This window comes from Gavia stellata, chromosome 4 (assembly GCF_030936135.1).
Source record: "Gavia stellata isolate bGavSte3 chromosome 4, bGavSte3.hap2, whole genome shotgun sequence".
NCBI classification, from domain to species: Eukaryota; Metazoa; Chordata; class Aves; order Gaviiformes; family Gaviidae; genus Gavia; species Gavia stellata.
The window spans coordinates 84,200,406-84,216,420 of NC_082597.1; the positions used below are offsets into that span (position 1 = coordinate 84,200,406).

Here is a 16,015-nt window from a genome sequence, read left to right on the forward strand (position 1 = left end):
GAGCAAAGCTGGCAAGACAAGTGAAGCTTATGACTCTCACTGAACTTGCCTCTGGGTAAAAATTGGTGTCAGATCATTCAGATTCACAAACCCTTCCCTTGTTATGTTGCATCGTGCCACAGAAGGCTTAAGCATTCTCAGCCTTTCTCCCACTCCACTCCCTAACCATGCAAAAGGGCTATACCTTTAGGATGCTGTAAGTGTCCTCTTCTTGCGTCTCCACTACTGGAGAATAGGTGATCCCGTTCAGAACTATCTTCTTCAAGGGGATGCAGTTCTCCAGGGGCTCCTCCGAGAGTGTGTCTGAACCATAGTGATAGTCATGCAATTCCTTCACTGGCAGCAAGCTATACACCTAGGCAGAAAAAGCCAGGGTATTTGGCATTTTCAGTGTCCACTGTCACAAAACAGAGCTGAGAGAGTTGGATGCAAGCACCATTAACAGTCACATCACCCGCACATACATGCCATGGTCCTCCCTGTGGTGGAGCAATGGGAATCTGGGAGTCAAAAAAGAGATCCAAATTTGGAGATACTGCCTCTTTTGTCATGGACAGTGTGCTACTCTGGTTATTATGGCTCAAATATATAAAAAAATTACACTGGCGAACTCATCTACATTCCTTTGTCCCTACTCAGGGATTATCATTTGCTGCTTGGCATAAATAAACTCTCTGACACTTCCAGACACTACTCCGAGAAAATTAATCCATGGCTGGAGGGAATAACTGAGAAATCATCATCAAACTCACAACAGTGTTTGGCTCTGGCCAAGAGAAGCAGTCACCTTAAAAGAGCTTCCTAACTGCCATCCTTACAGTAGCACAAAACCCCTAAGAAACAGCTGCTGCCCAGTTCTCATCGTTTTACCCACTAAAAGAAGATGAGAAACAGCATAGAGCAGCTGTTCTGTGTCAGCACTGACAAGAGGGACTGTCCACTGTTTCCACCCCAGCACTGTGCTGCACTTGCTCTGACCAGGCTCCGAGTTGCTCCGCAGACTAAGCACTTACAGAGCTGGGTGACAGGTCAGCTTCTGGCTTCATGAGGAGAACGCTCTTGTCCACAGCACGGACAGCACAAAGGGAGTTCGGGGAGGCTCTGAACAGCAAGTGAGCATCAGAAGAAGGCAGGCCTTCAGAAGAAGAGAAGCTCAAGTCCACCTGTAGCCACAGGAAAAGTTATGTCACAGATGCCCTACCCTTGCAGGACTTTTCCCTTCAGTTGAGTGCATCAGTTCCAACCTTACAAAGCCCACATACACATGCGCACACACCCACCCCATGCACTCCCTCTGTGCTACTGCAGAGCTGGGTTTCCTTCCTGCAGTGCCAGAGGAATCAGCACTAACAGTTCTTGGCAACTTCCAGCATCACAATTGCTCATAAAACTTTTCAGGCAGTTTTGGGTTTTATGGCCACTGTGAATGTGATTAGATAATCCCACATAGTGGCTAGGTCTGTTCAGGCAGCTGGGCATGGTCTTGAACCAGGTCCAGCCTCTGTACTGCACCCAGATACTGTATGTGGAGAGAAAGCAGGCTTGCAAAGACCTTGCTTAGCAGAATCTTTGGTAACATGAGAAGCAGTGATACCCTGGAGCAATATTGCAATATCTACTGGCCGGTAATGATTCTGAAGAACTGGCCCGTTGGTTGAGGCCTGCCAGATTTCTGTGCCTTCTCCAAAACCTAACTCACAACTCTAACGACCCCCTACCAACCTCTGCCCTGCAAGTTCTTGCTAGCAGAAGTTGTTGTCAGCACCATCTCACATGATTTTGTAATAAGATGGCTGACCTGCATAAATCTTCCCTCTCGTCAGCAGTACCACCCACCCCTAACATGCAATGATCAAAGCATCCTCAGAGTAAACATGTTGCCTGACAAAGCAGCATCAGCTGCCAGTCTCCCTCACGTCCCAGCCAGACCACAGCACGCCTTCTGCTGACAACCCCCACTTCTCCCAGGGTGGACTAATAATCTTGAGACTGCAAAAACAATATTCTTCAGGAAATGGCAGAACAAGGGATGTAGCAAGCTTGCTACTAGAAAACCTGTCTAGCATAGAGAGAGCCCAAGGTCTCTCCTAGCTGATCTGACAGCAGCATAGAGTTCAGGATGCTTTCCTCTCTGAAAGCAGTATCTAAGCATGTAAATCGCTTGGCACTTGACTTGCACTCAGACCTTAATGCAGTGCATAGTATGGCCTTTAATATATGAACAAAATTCAGGTGACCAAGCTCCTACAGTGACACCAGTCTCAAGAACTCATTTAGCTTGGGTTTTAGCAGGGCAAGGGACTGCCTTTAGCAGTGTCCTGTCTACTATTCTGAAGTCCCGATGGGAATTTTTGAGGTTCTTTTCTTAGGGCTGCTCGTACATCAGTCTGCTCTTCTGCATAAGGAACATGTGGGGCTGTAAGAGAACAATGGTCCACATGCTCACAGAAAGAAGGCTTTGTTTTTCTGCACTCTTTCAGGCTCACCATTGCTATTGAAGCACCACTGTGCATTGCTCAGCAGGTTCAGGCAAGGTTTATCTCCATTTGCATACAACAGAAATTAAAATGACAGGATAATATGTACGGGAGTTGAAAGTTCTGACAAGTATTAGCTTCGCCCAGTGGACTGGGGTTGCGTGTGGGTTTTTTTTCCTCTGTGACCACACAAGCAGCCACCTCATTGCTGGCATGAGTTTGTGGGAAATGGAGTGAAATACATGGGTTGCAGTACAACGTAAGACATGTGGCCTTATTCTTACCCAGGACAATCTGTGAGATCAGTGGCTGCGAGTAGTTGCTAAGAGGGGTTTTATCAATGTAGTCCCTGCTAGCACCTTTTTTCCAACAGTTGATATCCTCCAAGCTAGCACAAACCAGTAAGCAGTGAAGCTTCCTATAACAATTGATAAGTGGCTTGTCCAGTGTTAGTAAATCTAAACAAATGAGCTTAGCCAGGCTAAATCTAGATAAATGAGCTTGGCCATGCTGCAGTCTGATGGCTGCTCCCTCAAGAAGTGGACACTTACCTTATTGCTGAAACACTTTTCTACATCAAACTTGGCTGAATCAGCAATCACCTCCCCGCTGGGGGCAGTGGTGTAGACAAGTACTTGGGCCACTGGAGCAATATCAGCTTGCACAGGCAGCTGTAGCAAGAAGACCCCGTTGGCTAGCAAACAGAACAAGAGCAAAAAGTTAAGGTACATGAAACCTGCTCTCGGAGCAGCCAAAATTCTAGGTTTCACTTCATGCTGAACTTCATCCTAGCCATGATGAAACTCCAGGCCTCCAAGTAGGATGAATTGGTGCTCACAGAGGTGCGTAAGTCTCACTGTCTGACTGAAAAGGCCTATTTCAAGTCCTGTTTTCCATAAGCATGCTGAATTTTGGTTCAGCTTCTAAAACCAGACCATCAGTCTGTGTCTCCTAGGAGCACTGGAGCCCCAGAAATGCAGTGTCAGAAGAAAGACAGCTGGCACAGGGGATTAGAGCACATCTGTGCAAAGCCTAAGCAAAGGCAGAGACAAGAAAGCTCAAACTCTTCCCATATCTTAGAGCACATGGAAATGTGGATCCCTGCATTTATAAGGAAGCAGCCTGTATGTCTGCCACAGTTGCCTAGCCTCCCAGGACAGCGACAATTTGGCAGGGGAGAGGAACTCACCACTTTCCTGCTCCAAATCCAGAATGTGGGTGCCCGCCTGCTTAATGATTCCCTTGGCCATCACCTGAATGGAAAGAGAAAGACTGCCATGATTGAGGTTTTGCATAAGTCAAACCTTAAACAGAGGGAACCTGAGAGGAGAGCAACTGAGCTGTATGTCTGCTGCTTGCACCCTGCTCAGCTGCTCTGTGCCTCCCTGTAGCAGAATCCCAGTCCTTACTGGACATCCTTCCTCTTCTGCTCCTAAGCCAGACCCTCCTTTTTGTGGGAGGAGAACATATGAACAGTGATGGGGAAGTGTTTACAGTCTGCTGCCACAAACCACAATTTCCATTTCCAGCCCCGCTACAATTACCAATGGCAACCTCGCTGTATGGCAGGCGCAAGCTTACCAGGTAGTAGAAGACCATTTTCTTCTGCTCTCCTATGGCCTCTGGAGTAAGGATATAGTGCAGCTGGACCTCTGTGGAGGAGCCACAGCTGAGTGTCTCGGACTTGGGCTCAATTTTGAGGAAGCTATTACTAGGAGAGTAAAAGCGCTTTAGTTGGAGATAGCCTTCTTCATAATGTGGCACAACCCAGGAACGGTCATAGCAGTAGGGGTGTATTTTATGAGTTGCCTGGAAAAGGAGAAAATACACACACAGATCCTCAAACACAGGTGGCTGAACTGGAGCTATAATTCATGGCCTAGTGTTAAAGTTTTGGTATTTTTTGTATTTAAGCAACAACGTAGTCTACAAAAAAATCCCATGAGTTTGGAAGATGCAAGACAGGGTGGTGGCATCGTAGCAAATCATTGGGAATGATTTCACTCCCAGAGAAGCTGGAGTTTGTCTCAAACAAGCTGAATCATACCAGTTGTTTGTTTACTATCAGTATCACCTCAAGGGCTCTTTTCCCTAATACCTTGCCCTCTCTAATATCCTGCTAGTTTAAAGAGAAGCGAAGCTGATTTTCATTTTTCTTCTCATTCTTGGTGCTGGAGAAGGCATAGTGCTGTTCAGTTCAGAGATTACTAGTGCCAAGAACAAGCTAAGGATGCTATGGTAAAGGAGGAAAAGTCTCCACCTGAGAATTCAAAATGTAAATTGAATAGAAGTTTAGGAGCTGAGAGTGTCCAGGTCTTCTTAAAAATGAGAGCAAGGGGAAGATATTTCACATTAGAAGGGTGCTACTTCTGAATTTCATGTGCCTCACATGCCCTTATTTCTGTATCTTTCCCACTACACTTGGGAATTCTTGCCTTTTCTTTACTCTGCAAAATTCTGGAAACTTCAAGCACCTAGTGGTACCTTCTGGATAATTTTTAATGGTTTTAATCTGTGACAAGAGAATTGTAGGGAGAAAAGCAAATATAATTCTAGACAATCTGCCCTATTCCAGAGTGAGATATTACGAAATGTGCATATTACACACATATTGCATTTTCCGCTAACAAAAGGATGCTCAGCAGCACTTATTTTTCCCAGATAAACAAATTCCACACCAGGGAGAGAATTTCTGTGAATGGTTCATACTCTTTTTCTCTTTATGGCAGGAAAAAGAAAAAAAAGAAAAAAATAAGGAGGACAGCTTATAAACTCAGAATGCTAAATTAAACCCTGAGAGCTGCAGATTGCCTTAACTGACCACAAAGGATATTTAGATGAGATATTTGGGAAACCATTTAATTGAAAAGACAGGGAAGCACTAGCAGCTCTCCACCATGTGAGTTTAGACCCACCCTTGAAAGAGATTTGTCTAGGTGATCCCGTGAAACAGAATGGGCTATTATGATCTCTTGATGTTCCTTCTAACCCTATATTGCTATTGCCAAGCAGAGGTCAAATACTTAGAAGCTAAGTGCAATTGTGACATGGCAACCTGGTTTTCCACCACAGTGATGTCAAGACTGGCACAAACAACCAGGAACAAGAAGCTAAGTGCTATTGCATATATAGTAGAAATTTTGGCGGTACTCCCCTTCCAGCCCTGTGGGTCACTTCATCACCTCCTCTGCCCGCAGGACTCACCCTAATTCCAACAGAATCGAAGGACAACATGGAAGTGTTTAGGGCAAACCGTGCCCTGCCCTCTTCATTTGTTGTGTAGTTGGTTTCCTGGCCTCCTTGTAAAGAAATCCTCACAATTTCGTTGGCGATTGGAGCACCAGACCCATCCACTAGTTTCACCTGGAGGAGCAAAAACAGCGCAGTATAGAAGGAGAGGAATGCCTGTCACCTCAACAGACTGATAGAGCACCAAGCTAAGGTTGTTGGGTTCATGTCAGGCAAGGAAGCCTCCACTGCACTTTACGTGTGCATCACCTATCTCTTTCAGAGAGAGCTGCAAACTTTCTGAATCTTATTTCTTTGGCCCTTTCTTATCTCTGCCTCTGGGTCAGAGGACTGGATGTGGAGACTGACATGCACTCACACCCCTTAGGCCTCCTATTAAACAGGAGACTGGAAAAACGGAATTTTACTTGACTGGAGAAGCGAAAGCACAAAGACAGAGGGGTAAGCAGAATGAGGGCTGTGCTCTCAGCTGCTGTTCCCTGGTTTGAGAGCCTGCAGAGGAGAGGAGGCCCACAGAGATTAGCGGCACCGAGGCGCAGCATCTTTGCAGAGCAGGGCATGTATCTGTTCAGGAGGTTCAGTAGCATGATCGTTTGGAACTCATGGCATTCCATTCTCATGGTTTCCCTACCTGCCCAAAGAAGGGGATTCCAGGTTTGTAGAGGGAGCCTGAATGCTCAAAGGTGATTTTGCTAATGGTTGTTGTGATCTCGGAGAAGCTTGTTCCAGTCAACTCCACTCCTGCAGGAAGAAGCACGAAGAATTAATTTGCCTCTGCCTGACCAGAATTGCTTTTACTCCAGGCCAAGCCTCCTCTGCTGCACAAGCAATTTTGTTGATGCTTCTGTCATCCAGGTAGGAAAACTTTAGGATTCCAGAAAAGCAAGAGTCTGCTTTTCTCCTTCATTCCTACTTGGCAGGCCCTTCCAGTGGTCTCTCCTGGGCTTATTACATGGCTCTTCGATCCAGATGATTCATACCTGTCTCCTCCTCTTTAATTTTAGCCTCCACACGGAGCTTATTCTCATATCCACTTCTCTTGAGCTGGAATAACTTGGTCTTCACCATTTCAGAAATGCAGCCATAGTTGTCTGTCTGTTGGAGGAAAACAAACAAGACCATTATAGTCTCATTTAGATAATGTCTATCCAACTTAATGAACCCGTCACTGTGCGTTGCTCTGAACTGGAAGAGAAGCCCATAACCTCACAGATGTTGTTTTTATCAAAACTGGAAAAGCACATAAATAACTTGGCAAGGAGCGTTTTGAAGTACTAGAAGGTTTTTGTGTATGTGTGTGTGAAGTTTGAAATTCCAAACACTTGATACAGAAGCATAGGGAATTATCCAAGTGTATGCCACATGGGAATTGTTTGCCAGGCATCAGGCACATTAGAGTATAGCTGCTGACTTAAAATGCACAAGCCGTATGAGTGATACATAAACCAAAGCATGTGTATGTGTAGAAAGAAGATGACAGCTGGAAAAGTATTTCCAAAGCTTGCCACCTCTCTTCAGCATCTTCATGTACAAGGCAGGTCTCCACAGAAAAGGAAAGAGATGCCTGGAACAGAGGTTAGCATCGCAGTGTTCACATTTTCTTTTAGCATGGATAACAACAGCAGTGGCAGAGGCAATTGTGGAGATCATACTGTAGCAGACCCCAAGGACCATAAGCATGTCTTCTGCTTGCTTTCTTGTCCTGGCATATTTCCACAATTGCTATTACCTGAGCTTCTGTCAATTAAGCTAGCACTGTTGCACCTGTCCACGCTCCAAACACCATTCAGTTTTGCTCTTGTAGACTTGCCAGTCTGAAGAGTGAAAAAACTAGTATTTTTTTTCTGTGTGTCTTAACCACTGCTGTTAAGTCCATACTCCTTTCCTTCTTGCTCAAACTGCATCACCCCTCCCCTGGTTTCTGCTCCTTTCCTGCTTCTAACACCAAGTTCTGATCCCACACACTGTCTCTAGTGTAAGCCAACTCCCGCTCTGCTCTCATCACTCATGCCTTTTCTATCTCACCTCTCTCTTATACTCTCTACATTCCATCTGACCTTTTTTGTTTGTTTCTTTCATCTCTTCCTTCTCCATCAGCTTCTTGCCTTTACACACATCTTTCTTACTGCACGGACCTTCCCCTATTTTTACCTTTCACGTTTCATCTTGCACCCAATCTTCTCTCCTTCTTCAGGCTTCCTTAAAATACGTGGAGTCTCTCCCTTCTTCACACTCATGCTTGTACATACTCCGTCAGAGCAAACCTGTGCCTACAAGGCATGCTTAATAAACCACACTTTCTCCTATCACTCTACCCACAGGAGTAATCGTGACTCACCTGTCCAGAGAACTCATCGCACACTGCCTTAGCCTCTTCACCATAGCAGGAGGTGGCTGCGCGTTCAAAATTCCGGCAGACACGTAAGCTCACGAGGCCAGGAACAGGCTTCCCAAATGTGTATCTACCAGCAGGGAAGATTGAAAGAAAAACAGAGCCATTAGGAATATAAGAGGGATGGAGAAAAATTACTAGCTCACCCCCAGTGGGGCCAGGACTCTTCCCTAGAGCTACCTCCAGGATACAGCAAGGTCATCATAGGAAATAAAAAGCAGAAAGAAATTCAGTAACATTTTAGGATCAAGCTTGGCAACGGGGGCAGGACCCCTTATCTTATAGTCTTATATCTTATAATCTTATAGTCCTGATTGCATCCCTGGGAATAACACACAGGTCTGCAGAAATAATTTACCCTAATGCTGATATAGTTGAGAGTACCCCTCACCTCAGAGAACATCTTGCAGGTATCTACCCCACCACCCAATTCTGATAGAACTGGTTTGTCTGTGCATGTGCTCTGGGTCTTTTGGCTTGTTCTTCAGCCTGAGTTGTGGCTCTCCCTGCAGGATGCGTGGAACATGCCATGCAGAATCGAATGAGGTGGCCCAAAGGAAAGAGGGCAGCTGCATCGCTTACAGTTTCCTCTCAGCAATGGCAAGCAGAAGCCACAGTTAAAACACCATTCCCAGGCAAACTAAACTGAAGACCTCTTCCCTAGCACTGCAGCTGGTCTTAAATCCTCTATGACTCATAAAATATGCAAAAAAAAACCTCCCAAAAACCAGAAGAACCATGTTTCTACATGTTACAGGCAAAGTGCCCCAAGCAGTAATTGTTGCCTTTTGTCTAATGGTAGGTGTAGTCTGTTTGGTCCTGGGACCCCAAAAGGATTGAGAAATATAATGAAGTATCACATCTCAGTCTCCCAACTGGACTTTTAGCAGCAGCTGAAGAAAAACCTGAAACCAAGAAGGACTTGAAAGAATGACACTCACAGACCACAAACTGTCACCTTCAGCTTCTCATCAAGAATGGTGATCACCTTAGGCATTTTCACCGTTACTTCGAATTTTGGCAGCACTGCAGCAGAACCAAAGGAAAACAGTCTATGAGGTGGGGAATAACATAAGAATGAGACATGAAGGCTGCTCAAGTCTAGTCTTACAAATGTCCTGAAAGCCTTTTGCATCTAAATGGTCAGATTTTAGAGGCTTCTGTCACCTGCACATCCCCCTTAAGTCAGTGAAAACCACAGGCACTCAGCCAACCACTGTGCCAGGTAAGAAGACAGGATTATGATACCAGCTATTAAAATACAGCAGCTTCTTTGATAACACATGGATTATCAGTCCCACAGCAGTAGGATACAGTAAAATTGAGAGCTAAGTCAACATAGGTCTCCCACAAGCATACAGAGCTGGGACTGCAGCCTGGTCTCTGTGTTTCCAAAGCATGTAGGTCTTTCCAGTTTGCAAAATAGGAAGACCCCATAGCTTCCCTGGTGACTTAGCACAGGGTGACATCACATCCAAACCCAGCTGCAGGAGGGGAAGTGGATGGTGACTGTCTTGGGGGAACTAGGAGGGATTCAGGGCTCAGGAACAGTCTTGCAGTTGAAAGAGGTCAAAGGACTTCCAGACTCATCTTCCAGAACTCATCTCTGCTGCATGAGCCAGACCATGTCAGACCACGTAACAAGGGCTGCAGCTGGCTTGCTGGGGTGGGAAGCTATGTTGGTTGCGACCATGCATGGGTGTGTATTGGGATACCATTTTCTATCCAAGCAAATGGAACTGTCTTAGGGGTGAGAGTACCAGAGGGAGGTTAAGGCACGAAGGCGTAATGCGAGCTACGGGCTTAGACTGGGGGAGAGGACAGGCAAGATCTGAATTTACAGACGGCCCCAGCCTACACCAAAAGGTCAGGACTTTGGGCCTCGGGCAGGGGAGACCCAGACTTGTAGCATGACACTTGACAGGTGTGTAGCCAGCTGGAGATGAGGCTGTGGCCTTAAATCGCCTCTGAAAGGAGGTAAGACTTGTAGTTGCCAGCACAGACTGATCACAGAATCACAGGATCACTAAGGTTGGAGAAGACCTGTAAGATCATCAAGTCCAACCACCAACCCAACCCCACCATGCCCACTAAACCATGTCCCGCAGTGCCATGTCCACATGTTCCTTGAACACCTCTAGGGATGGTGACACCACCACCTCCCTGGGCAGCCTGTTCCAATGTTTCACCACTCTCTCAGGAAAGACATTTTTTCAAGCACACTTGCTCCTCCTGATGGGAGCCTTGCTGTGGTGGGCAGTCAGAAGAGCTGCACTGCATGGCCTGGGGCTTAGGGGGGAATGGAGACAGGTCACTCAAGTCCTTCAGTCTTCACTCCTCAGAAAGGGATGATGCTTGGGAGGGAGAGGACGCAGAGCCATTTTTCCAGCCATGCTGGGCATCCTGGTCAGATCTACCACCCTGTTCAATTAAGCTTTCATGACCCACAGGACTAGCTGCTAGGAACTTGAATCTGCAGCAACAGTTACCATACTCCTCCACAGAGAAAGGATGCCGAATTGTCTTCCCAGATGCCTTCTGTGCCACCACCGTGTAGGTGCCTTGCATAGGTTCAGAGGTGAGGTTGAAGAACAGCTGGATTAACCCTCCCTTTAACTCTGCCTTTGCCCACTGGTACAGACGGTTTTTCTTTGGGTCCTACAGATAATGAGACCACAAGGAGATTGTGAGAACAGTGGGAGTCTGCAACGAGAACTAAAAAGCAGTGAGAGGAGGCCCAGACCCAGTGTTTCAGGAGGCTGCAGGGTAGGAGTAGGGGCACTAGCAGAGTTGTGTGGGGAGCCCAGAGCTGCACAACAGAAGGAGCTGTAACCTGGGCCCAGAGTACATGGTTGCCACCATATGAGTTAAAGCTCTGTATATTCAAATTAATGTTATGGACCTGCTTAATAAATAAAATAGAGAAGAATCATCTTGAGGCAACTGGTAGTTATGCTGCCCAGGTTGAGGTGTGATAGGTGTGAACATGAATTGAATGTTTGTACATACCTCAATATAGACCAGCGGAAACTAGAAAGAGAAAAAAGGAAACAGCATATTTAGAATGCACATTTAGACAGAGTGCAAGCAACACAGTCAAATGAACCAGGGCTATGACTATGTTTCAGGGAACAAGCTGATCACCCAATGGAATAAGGAAGAAAGTCCCTGCTATGGAGCAACAGAGCATTTTGAGGTACGTTGCGGGGGGGGGGGGGGGGGATCCTTTGTCTCAGGCAGAAAAGTCAGCTGAAATTACTAACTCTGTATGATGTGCAATACTAATAAGAGCAGGTGTACACTGTGATAATGCAGATTTGCTCACTGCTGAGGTATTTACACCAGCACTGTTCATTTGTAATTTGTCAAACCTTTCCAAGAATGCAGAAGGCAGCCTTATGCAGAAATTTGAAGAACAGATCCTGTTAACAAGATCTGAGGTAACCCAGGAACAGCACAACTATCTCAGTGTACTCAGAGCTCTCCCCGAAAGACACTTCTTTCCTCCTTTTCCCCATATAGGTGACTTAAGGCCAAATAACTAGTGAAAACAAAGTATCATACTTACCACCTCGTTCAAGGGATGGAAGTCTTTATCCAGAGAAACAATTCTGAACAGGACTGATGGAGAAAGGCAGACAATGAGGTTCCACAGTGCAGTCACCAACCAGAAAACATCAGTTGCAAAAACAAATGGTACAACAGAGAACAGAGCTATTCTCTTCTAAAGCAATTCCATTCACTAGAAAGCTAAGTCCTGCTAGAAAGTTACCCATGTAACAGATTACATGAATAAGAGGATGTTAAGAGCAAATCCATGGCAGTGTGAACATCTTACTGATCATGAGCATCAGAATCTCATTAATCTGCACCAAAGTTAAATTTAAGTTGCCTTTGTCTACTTTGCAAGGATACATTTTTACATTGGAGTTCACATGGGTCTTCTAATTTTGTTATAACTAGACTGACTTCTTAGGAAGGATGAATGCAAGCAAATTACTTCAGCACTTGGCTGCAAATCTGTGTTGGCTCTGGATGGATAGAGAATTCAGTGTCTCTTTTAGGACATTAGTTCCTGTCCAGGCCAAATTTAGGAAATCAATGGCCCAGAAGAAATAAATGGCTTATATAGTTCTCTCTGTCTTCATTGAGCAAAATCAGCTGCCGCTTTGAAAGCTATTTCATGACATAGTCTGAATTTTGGCCCTGTTCTCTATAGGCTAAATATCCAGTCTTTCTCTGATTTTAATGCAGATGGATCACAACAGCAGAGCCCCCAGTGAAAGAGGGAGTGTGTGCAGGTGCCCCAGATATGTGCATGTATCTTCAGGTTCCCCAAATTGTTCCCACATGGAGCATTAAAAACATAAGCCTGGGCCATGAGATTGCTGTTGTGACCCCCACTGAAAACAGTCCGCAACTGTCCAGCACAGTCCAACAGTTTGAGTATGTATTTTTGCTTCCAACGCAAATCTCCACCCCTTCCCTGGTACCTGTCTGTCCGGGCTTGTAGATGGGTTTGTCTGTCTGGATGAAGACCAAGCTCTCAGAATTCTTGACCAGCACCGACTTGCGGCTGTTGAACTGCAGTGTCGCCCCCTTCACCGTCACAGTGATAAACGTGACTGGTGACTGGCTATTTGATTTTGGAAGCTGTAGAGTAAGAAGGCAACTGTGTTACGGACCACCTTTAAAGGCTTCCTGAACTGAACTGGCCTTCATGAAATAAGAGATCTAATATAATCCTGATGGACCCAACACAGAGGTGAGGGAAACTCTAATCAGGAACAAAAGACTGAACTTTACTTGTCCCATATTCCTACTGCTGTGCAGTGATTGTGCAAGTATAGTGCAGCAAAGGAACTTCCATCTCTGCCACCCAATTTTAAGAAATTCTTACTGCCCTGACTGAAATCTTTCCATCCTTTTCCTTTTGACATTCACAGGGGCAGGGGAATAATCTCCCTTCTCTTTCAGATGATGTCCCTAGTCCTTGCAGAACATTTCCTTTTCCAAACCAGACATGCCAAATCTCTATACATCTCTCTCCAAGTGACAAAATTTAATCTCCAGCCTATATCTGACAAACCCAGACATGGATGCCAACCTGTTCATTGTCCTGAAGGCCAATTCTTCAGCCTTCAGGCCAAAGATGTAATCTATGCTCTGAGCCAGATGACCAACTTTCCTAGTTGTCTACAGCTTGTTATAGTCCCTAGGGCTATCAATTGCATTAAACTATGAATTTCCTCCTTCATTCTCTTTTTCAGACAAAGGCAATCACAGCTCTATGTTCTCACATTAATTCAGTGTACTATATCCACAAGGCAAAAAGTATCTGATGTCTAAAAGCTGTACCCCAATTTGAAGGCACTCAAGTGACAGTCTGTGGCTGTTGAAGGATGATGTGGAGAGCCATTTGAAGAAGCTGTTCACCAAACAGCTATCAGGAGCATCAATACTAAAACCTCTTCTTTCTCCTGACCTCTGCTCCTCCTGTCCTAGAGAGGGGCTGGCTTTCCAGGATTCAGCATTTCCCATTCAGGTAGCATGCTAAGGAGATCTCAGCAGTGAGAGGGCATTGAGGATGGACATGAGCATAACTTTGGCCAAGACGAAAGTGAATAACTACACAATGTTACTCTGTTCATTACTACTCAGTGCCCGTACAGTTTATCCCTGGCACAAGGGATCATCCCACAAGGATGAGATACTCACAGAGAAAGGGATGCAGGTGAACACGTCCTTCTCCGACACCACGTCATCAATCAAGCTCCTGTTTTCTCCTTGATACTCGAGTGTGGCACTCAGTGTCACAGACTCATTCAGGTGTGTCAGCTGAACACAGACTTTATCAGGAGAATCAGTGTGTATCAGAAAGGGCAGTAGCACCATATACTGCCTAAGAACAGGGGAGAAGGACAAGTCAGAGGAGCAGGAACAGGTAACAGGAGCTGTACAGAAAGAGCAAATAAACCAATCTGGTGACTACAGCCTTCACTGTACAGGGAGAGAGATGCATTTTCTAGGAGTGTAATGAGATTTTCAGCATGTCTGTAACAGCAGGGGAGAGCAGAGAGGCTGGTCTCAAAAGTAAAACACCACAGGAAATCCTCAATGCAAATGTCTGGAAGGGATATGTTTTTCCAGGTTCTGGCACAACAGCAGCACTTCCTCCTGGGACCCTGAATAACACCAGCAGGGAAAAGTCGATTGCCACCTTTGCTAGACACTGTTAGTAGGATTCAGGAGCCACGCAAGTGCTGGTACCTAGTGAATAAATGCCATTGACTACACACTGCAAACTGTCTGTAGCACTACTCTCATTCCTCTCAGAGACCCAAAACTGCCACAGCGTGGTGCCAAATCTTAAGCAAAAACCACTGGAGCAAATTTCAGTTTTTCAGGGAAGCAAGCCCCTCTGGGCCAGCCTGAGCAGGGGATCCCTGCCCAGCCCTACGCAGCCTCCCTCCCAGCGGAGCAACGTGCTGGTTCTGTCCCAGCACCGCATCTGGGAATCAAACCTGATCCACCTGATGGCAACAGTGCTCCCTTTTGGGTGGGCGAGGACTGGCCTCTGATGGGCATCCCCAGAACAGCGAGCATCTGGGAAAAGAGCCCTTGAAACCTCAGCAGTAAGGTAGGGCATTGCTTTTGGTGGTAGGGGAGGCTCTGACACCTTTATGTCCATCAGTTGGTCTGCAGGGAGAAAGCTCTGTCCCCTCAGACCCCAACCCTGCCGTCTGCTTACCCTGCACTTGATGAAAGCGCTTGCTTTGCTGAGGAGAAAAAGACATTGCCAAAAAGCCGAAGAAGAAAGTCTCCGGGATGTCAGGACCCCTCATGCGCTGCTCCTGCTGTACACATACACACATGCACACAGCACACACTCCCTTCACATGCAAACAGGGCAAAAGGGGGTGAAGAAGGGATGCGGCATAAAACACCCTCACAGACCTTAACAGTCATAGCCTTACAGTGCCACATAACCCTGGGTGAGAAGGGAATTTTCATTCCACTGGCTGAGCTGAAAAATGTGAATTAAAAAATAAAGCCATTTCTGGTCATGCCAGATCTGTTATTTGTTCCTTTTTTCCTCATTATCAACCAAAAAGCCACTCCCATCTCCTGGGCATTTCAACCTGGGAGTAGGGTAGTCAACCCAAAATGAAACCTTTCATTGTCTTTCCAAAAGAGTCTGTCTCTTAAGAAAAACTGAATGTGTAAACAGTTATAAAAAGTTGCCTTTTAAGTAAAGAACCGATTTTGTGCAGAAAATTTTGTTGAAATGCTGTCAATTCTCTGAAGCAGCAAAAGGTATTCTCATAGACCTTTTGCTCTTCTTTCTTTTTTTTTTCTTTTTTTTTTTTTCCCCCTGAAGTTTTACTGATCTCTCAGGTTGACAGACTGTTTTGGGTCCCCCTGAAGCACTAGAGTTGCTGTTTGTAGAAGACACTTTACCCAGCCCTGGTGTCTTTATTCCTGTGTAAAAGAAAGTAGGCAGAAGATAAGAGACAAAGCAGCAGACGCAGGAATACAACCCAGGTCTCCTGCCTGCCCAGAGACCCCCCTGCATAGCTTACGGCTCTGTGGTGGGCGAAGTGTCCCCAGGAAGGAAGAAGAGGAGAAGGAGGAAGATGTTTGGTTTGATGAGTAGCCCGTCCTTCCCCATGGTGCAGAGCAGGACGTGGTGAGTCAAGCAGACACCCAGTCTGCTCCGGTGCTGCTTGTACACCCCCTCCGCTCTCCGAGTCAACCCCTTTATACTCTCCTCTGCAAACAGCCAGGGGCTGGAGGAGATAAGGGCTGGGGGCCAGGGCCCATCCGGAAACGGGGAGAGGCGGTAAGGAGGAGCTGGAACCAGCAGCTCTGAGTCCGGGCAGAAGGCCAGGCGCTG

At 46.1% G+C, this 16,015-nt stretch overlaps 1 protein-coding gene across 1 annotated transcript in view; it reads right to left on the reverse strand.

Moving 5' to 3' along the window:
* Window positions 1-15,790, reverse strand: part of LOC104263469 (alpha-2-macroglobulin) — a 31,217-nt gene extending 15,427 nt beyond the window's left edge. Inside the window, exons 1-16 of the mRNA XM_059817123.1 lie at window positions 15,702-15,790; window positions 13,837-14,020; window positions 12,612-12,771; window positions 11,687-11,739; window positions 11,128-11,148; window positions 10,608-10,776; window positions 9,060-9,144; window positions 8,065-8,188; window positions 6,707-6,821; window positions 6,358-6,467; window positions 5,682-5,840; window positions 4,059-4,286; window positions 3,667-3,730; window positions 3,029-3,171; window positions 1,014-1,163; window positions 185-355 (exon numbers count right to left, since the gene is read on the reverse strand). Coding sequence (XP_059673106.1) covers window positions 185-355; window positions 1,014-1,163; window positions 3,029-3,171; window positions 3,667-3,730; window positions 4,059-4,286; window positions 5,682-5,840; window positions 6,358-6,467; window positions 6,707-6,821; window positions 8,065-8,188; window positions 9,060-9,144; window positions 10,608-10,776; window positions 11,128-11,148; window positions 11,687-11,739; window positions 12,612-12,771; window positions 13,837-14,020; window positions 15,702-15,790 — 2,025 coding nt within the window. The remainder of the gene's footprint in view (window positions 1-184; window positions 356-1,013; window positions 1,164-3,028; window positions 3,172-3,666; window positions 3,731-4,058; window positions 4,287-5,681; window positions 5,841-6,357; window positions 6,468-6,706; window positions 6,822-8,064; window positions 8,189-9,059; window positions 9,145-10,607; window positions 10,777-11,127; window positions 11,149-11,686; window positions 11,740-12,611; window positions 12,772-13,836; window positions 14,021-15,701) is intronic.
* Between the last annotated feature and the right edge of the window lie 225 nt (window positions 15,791-16,015).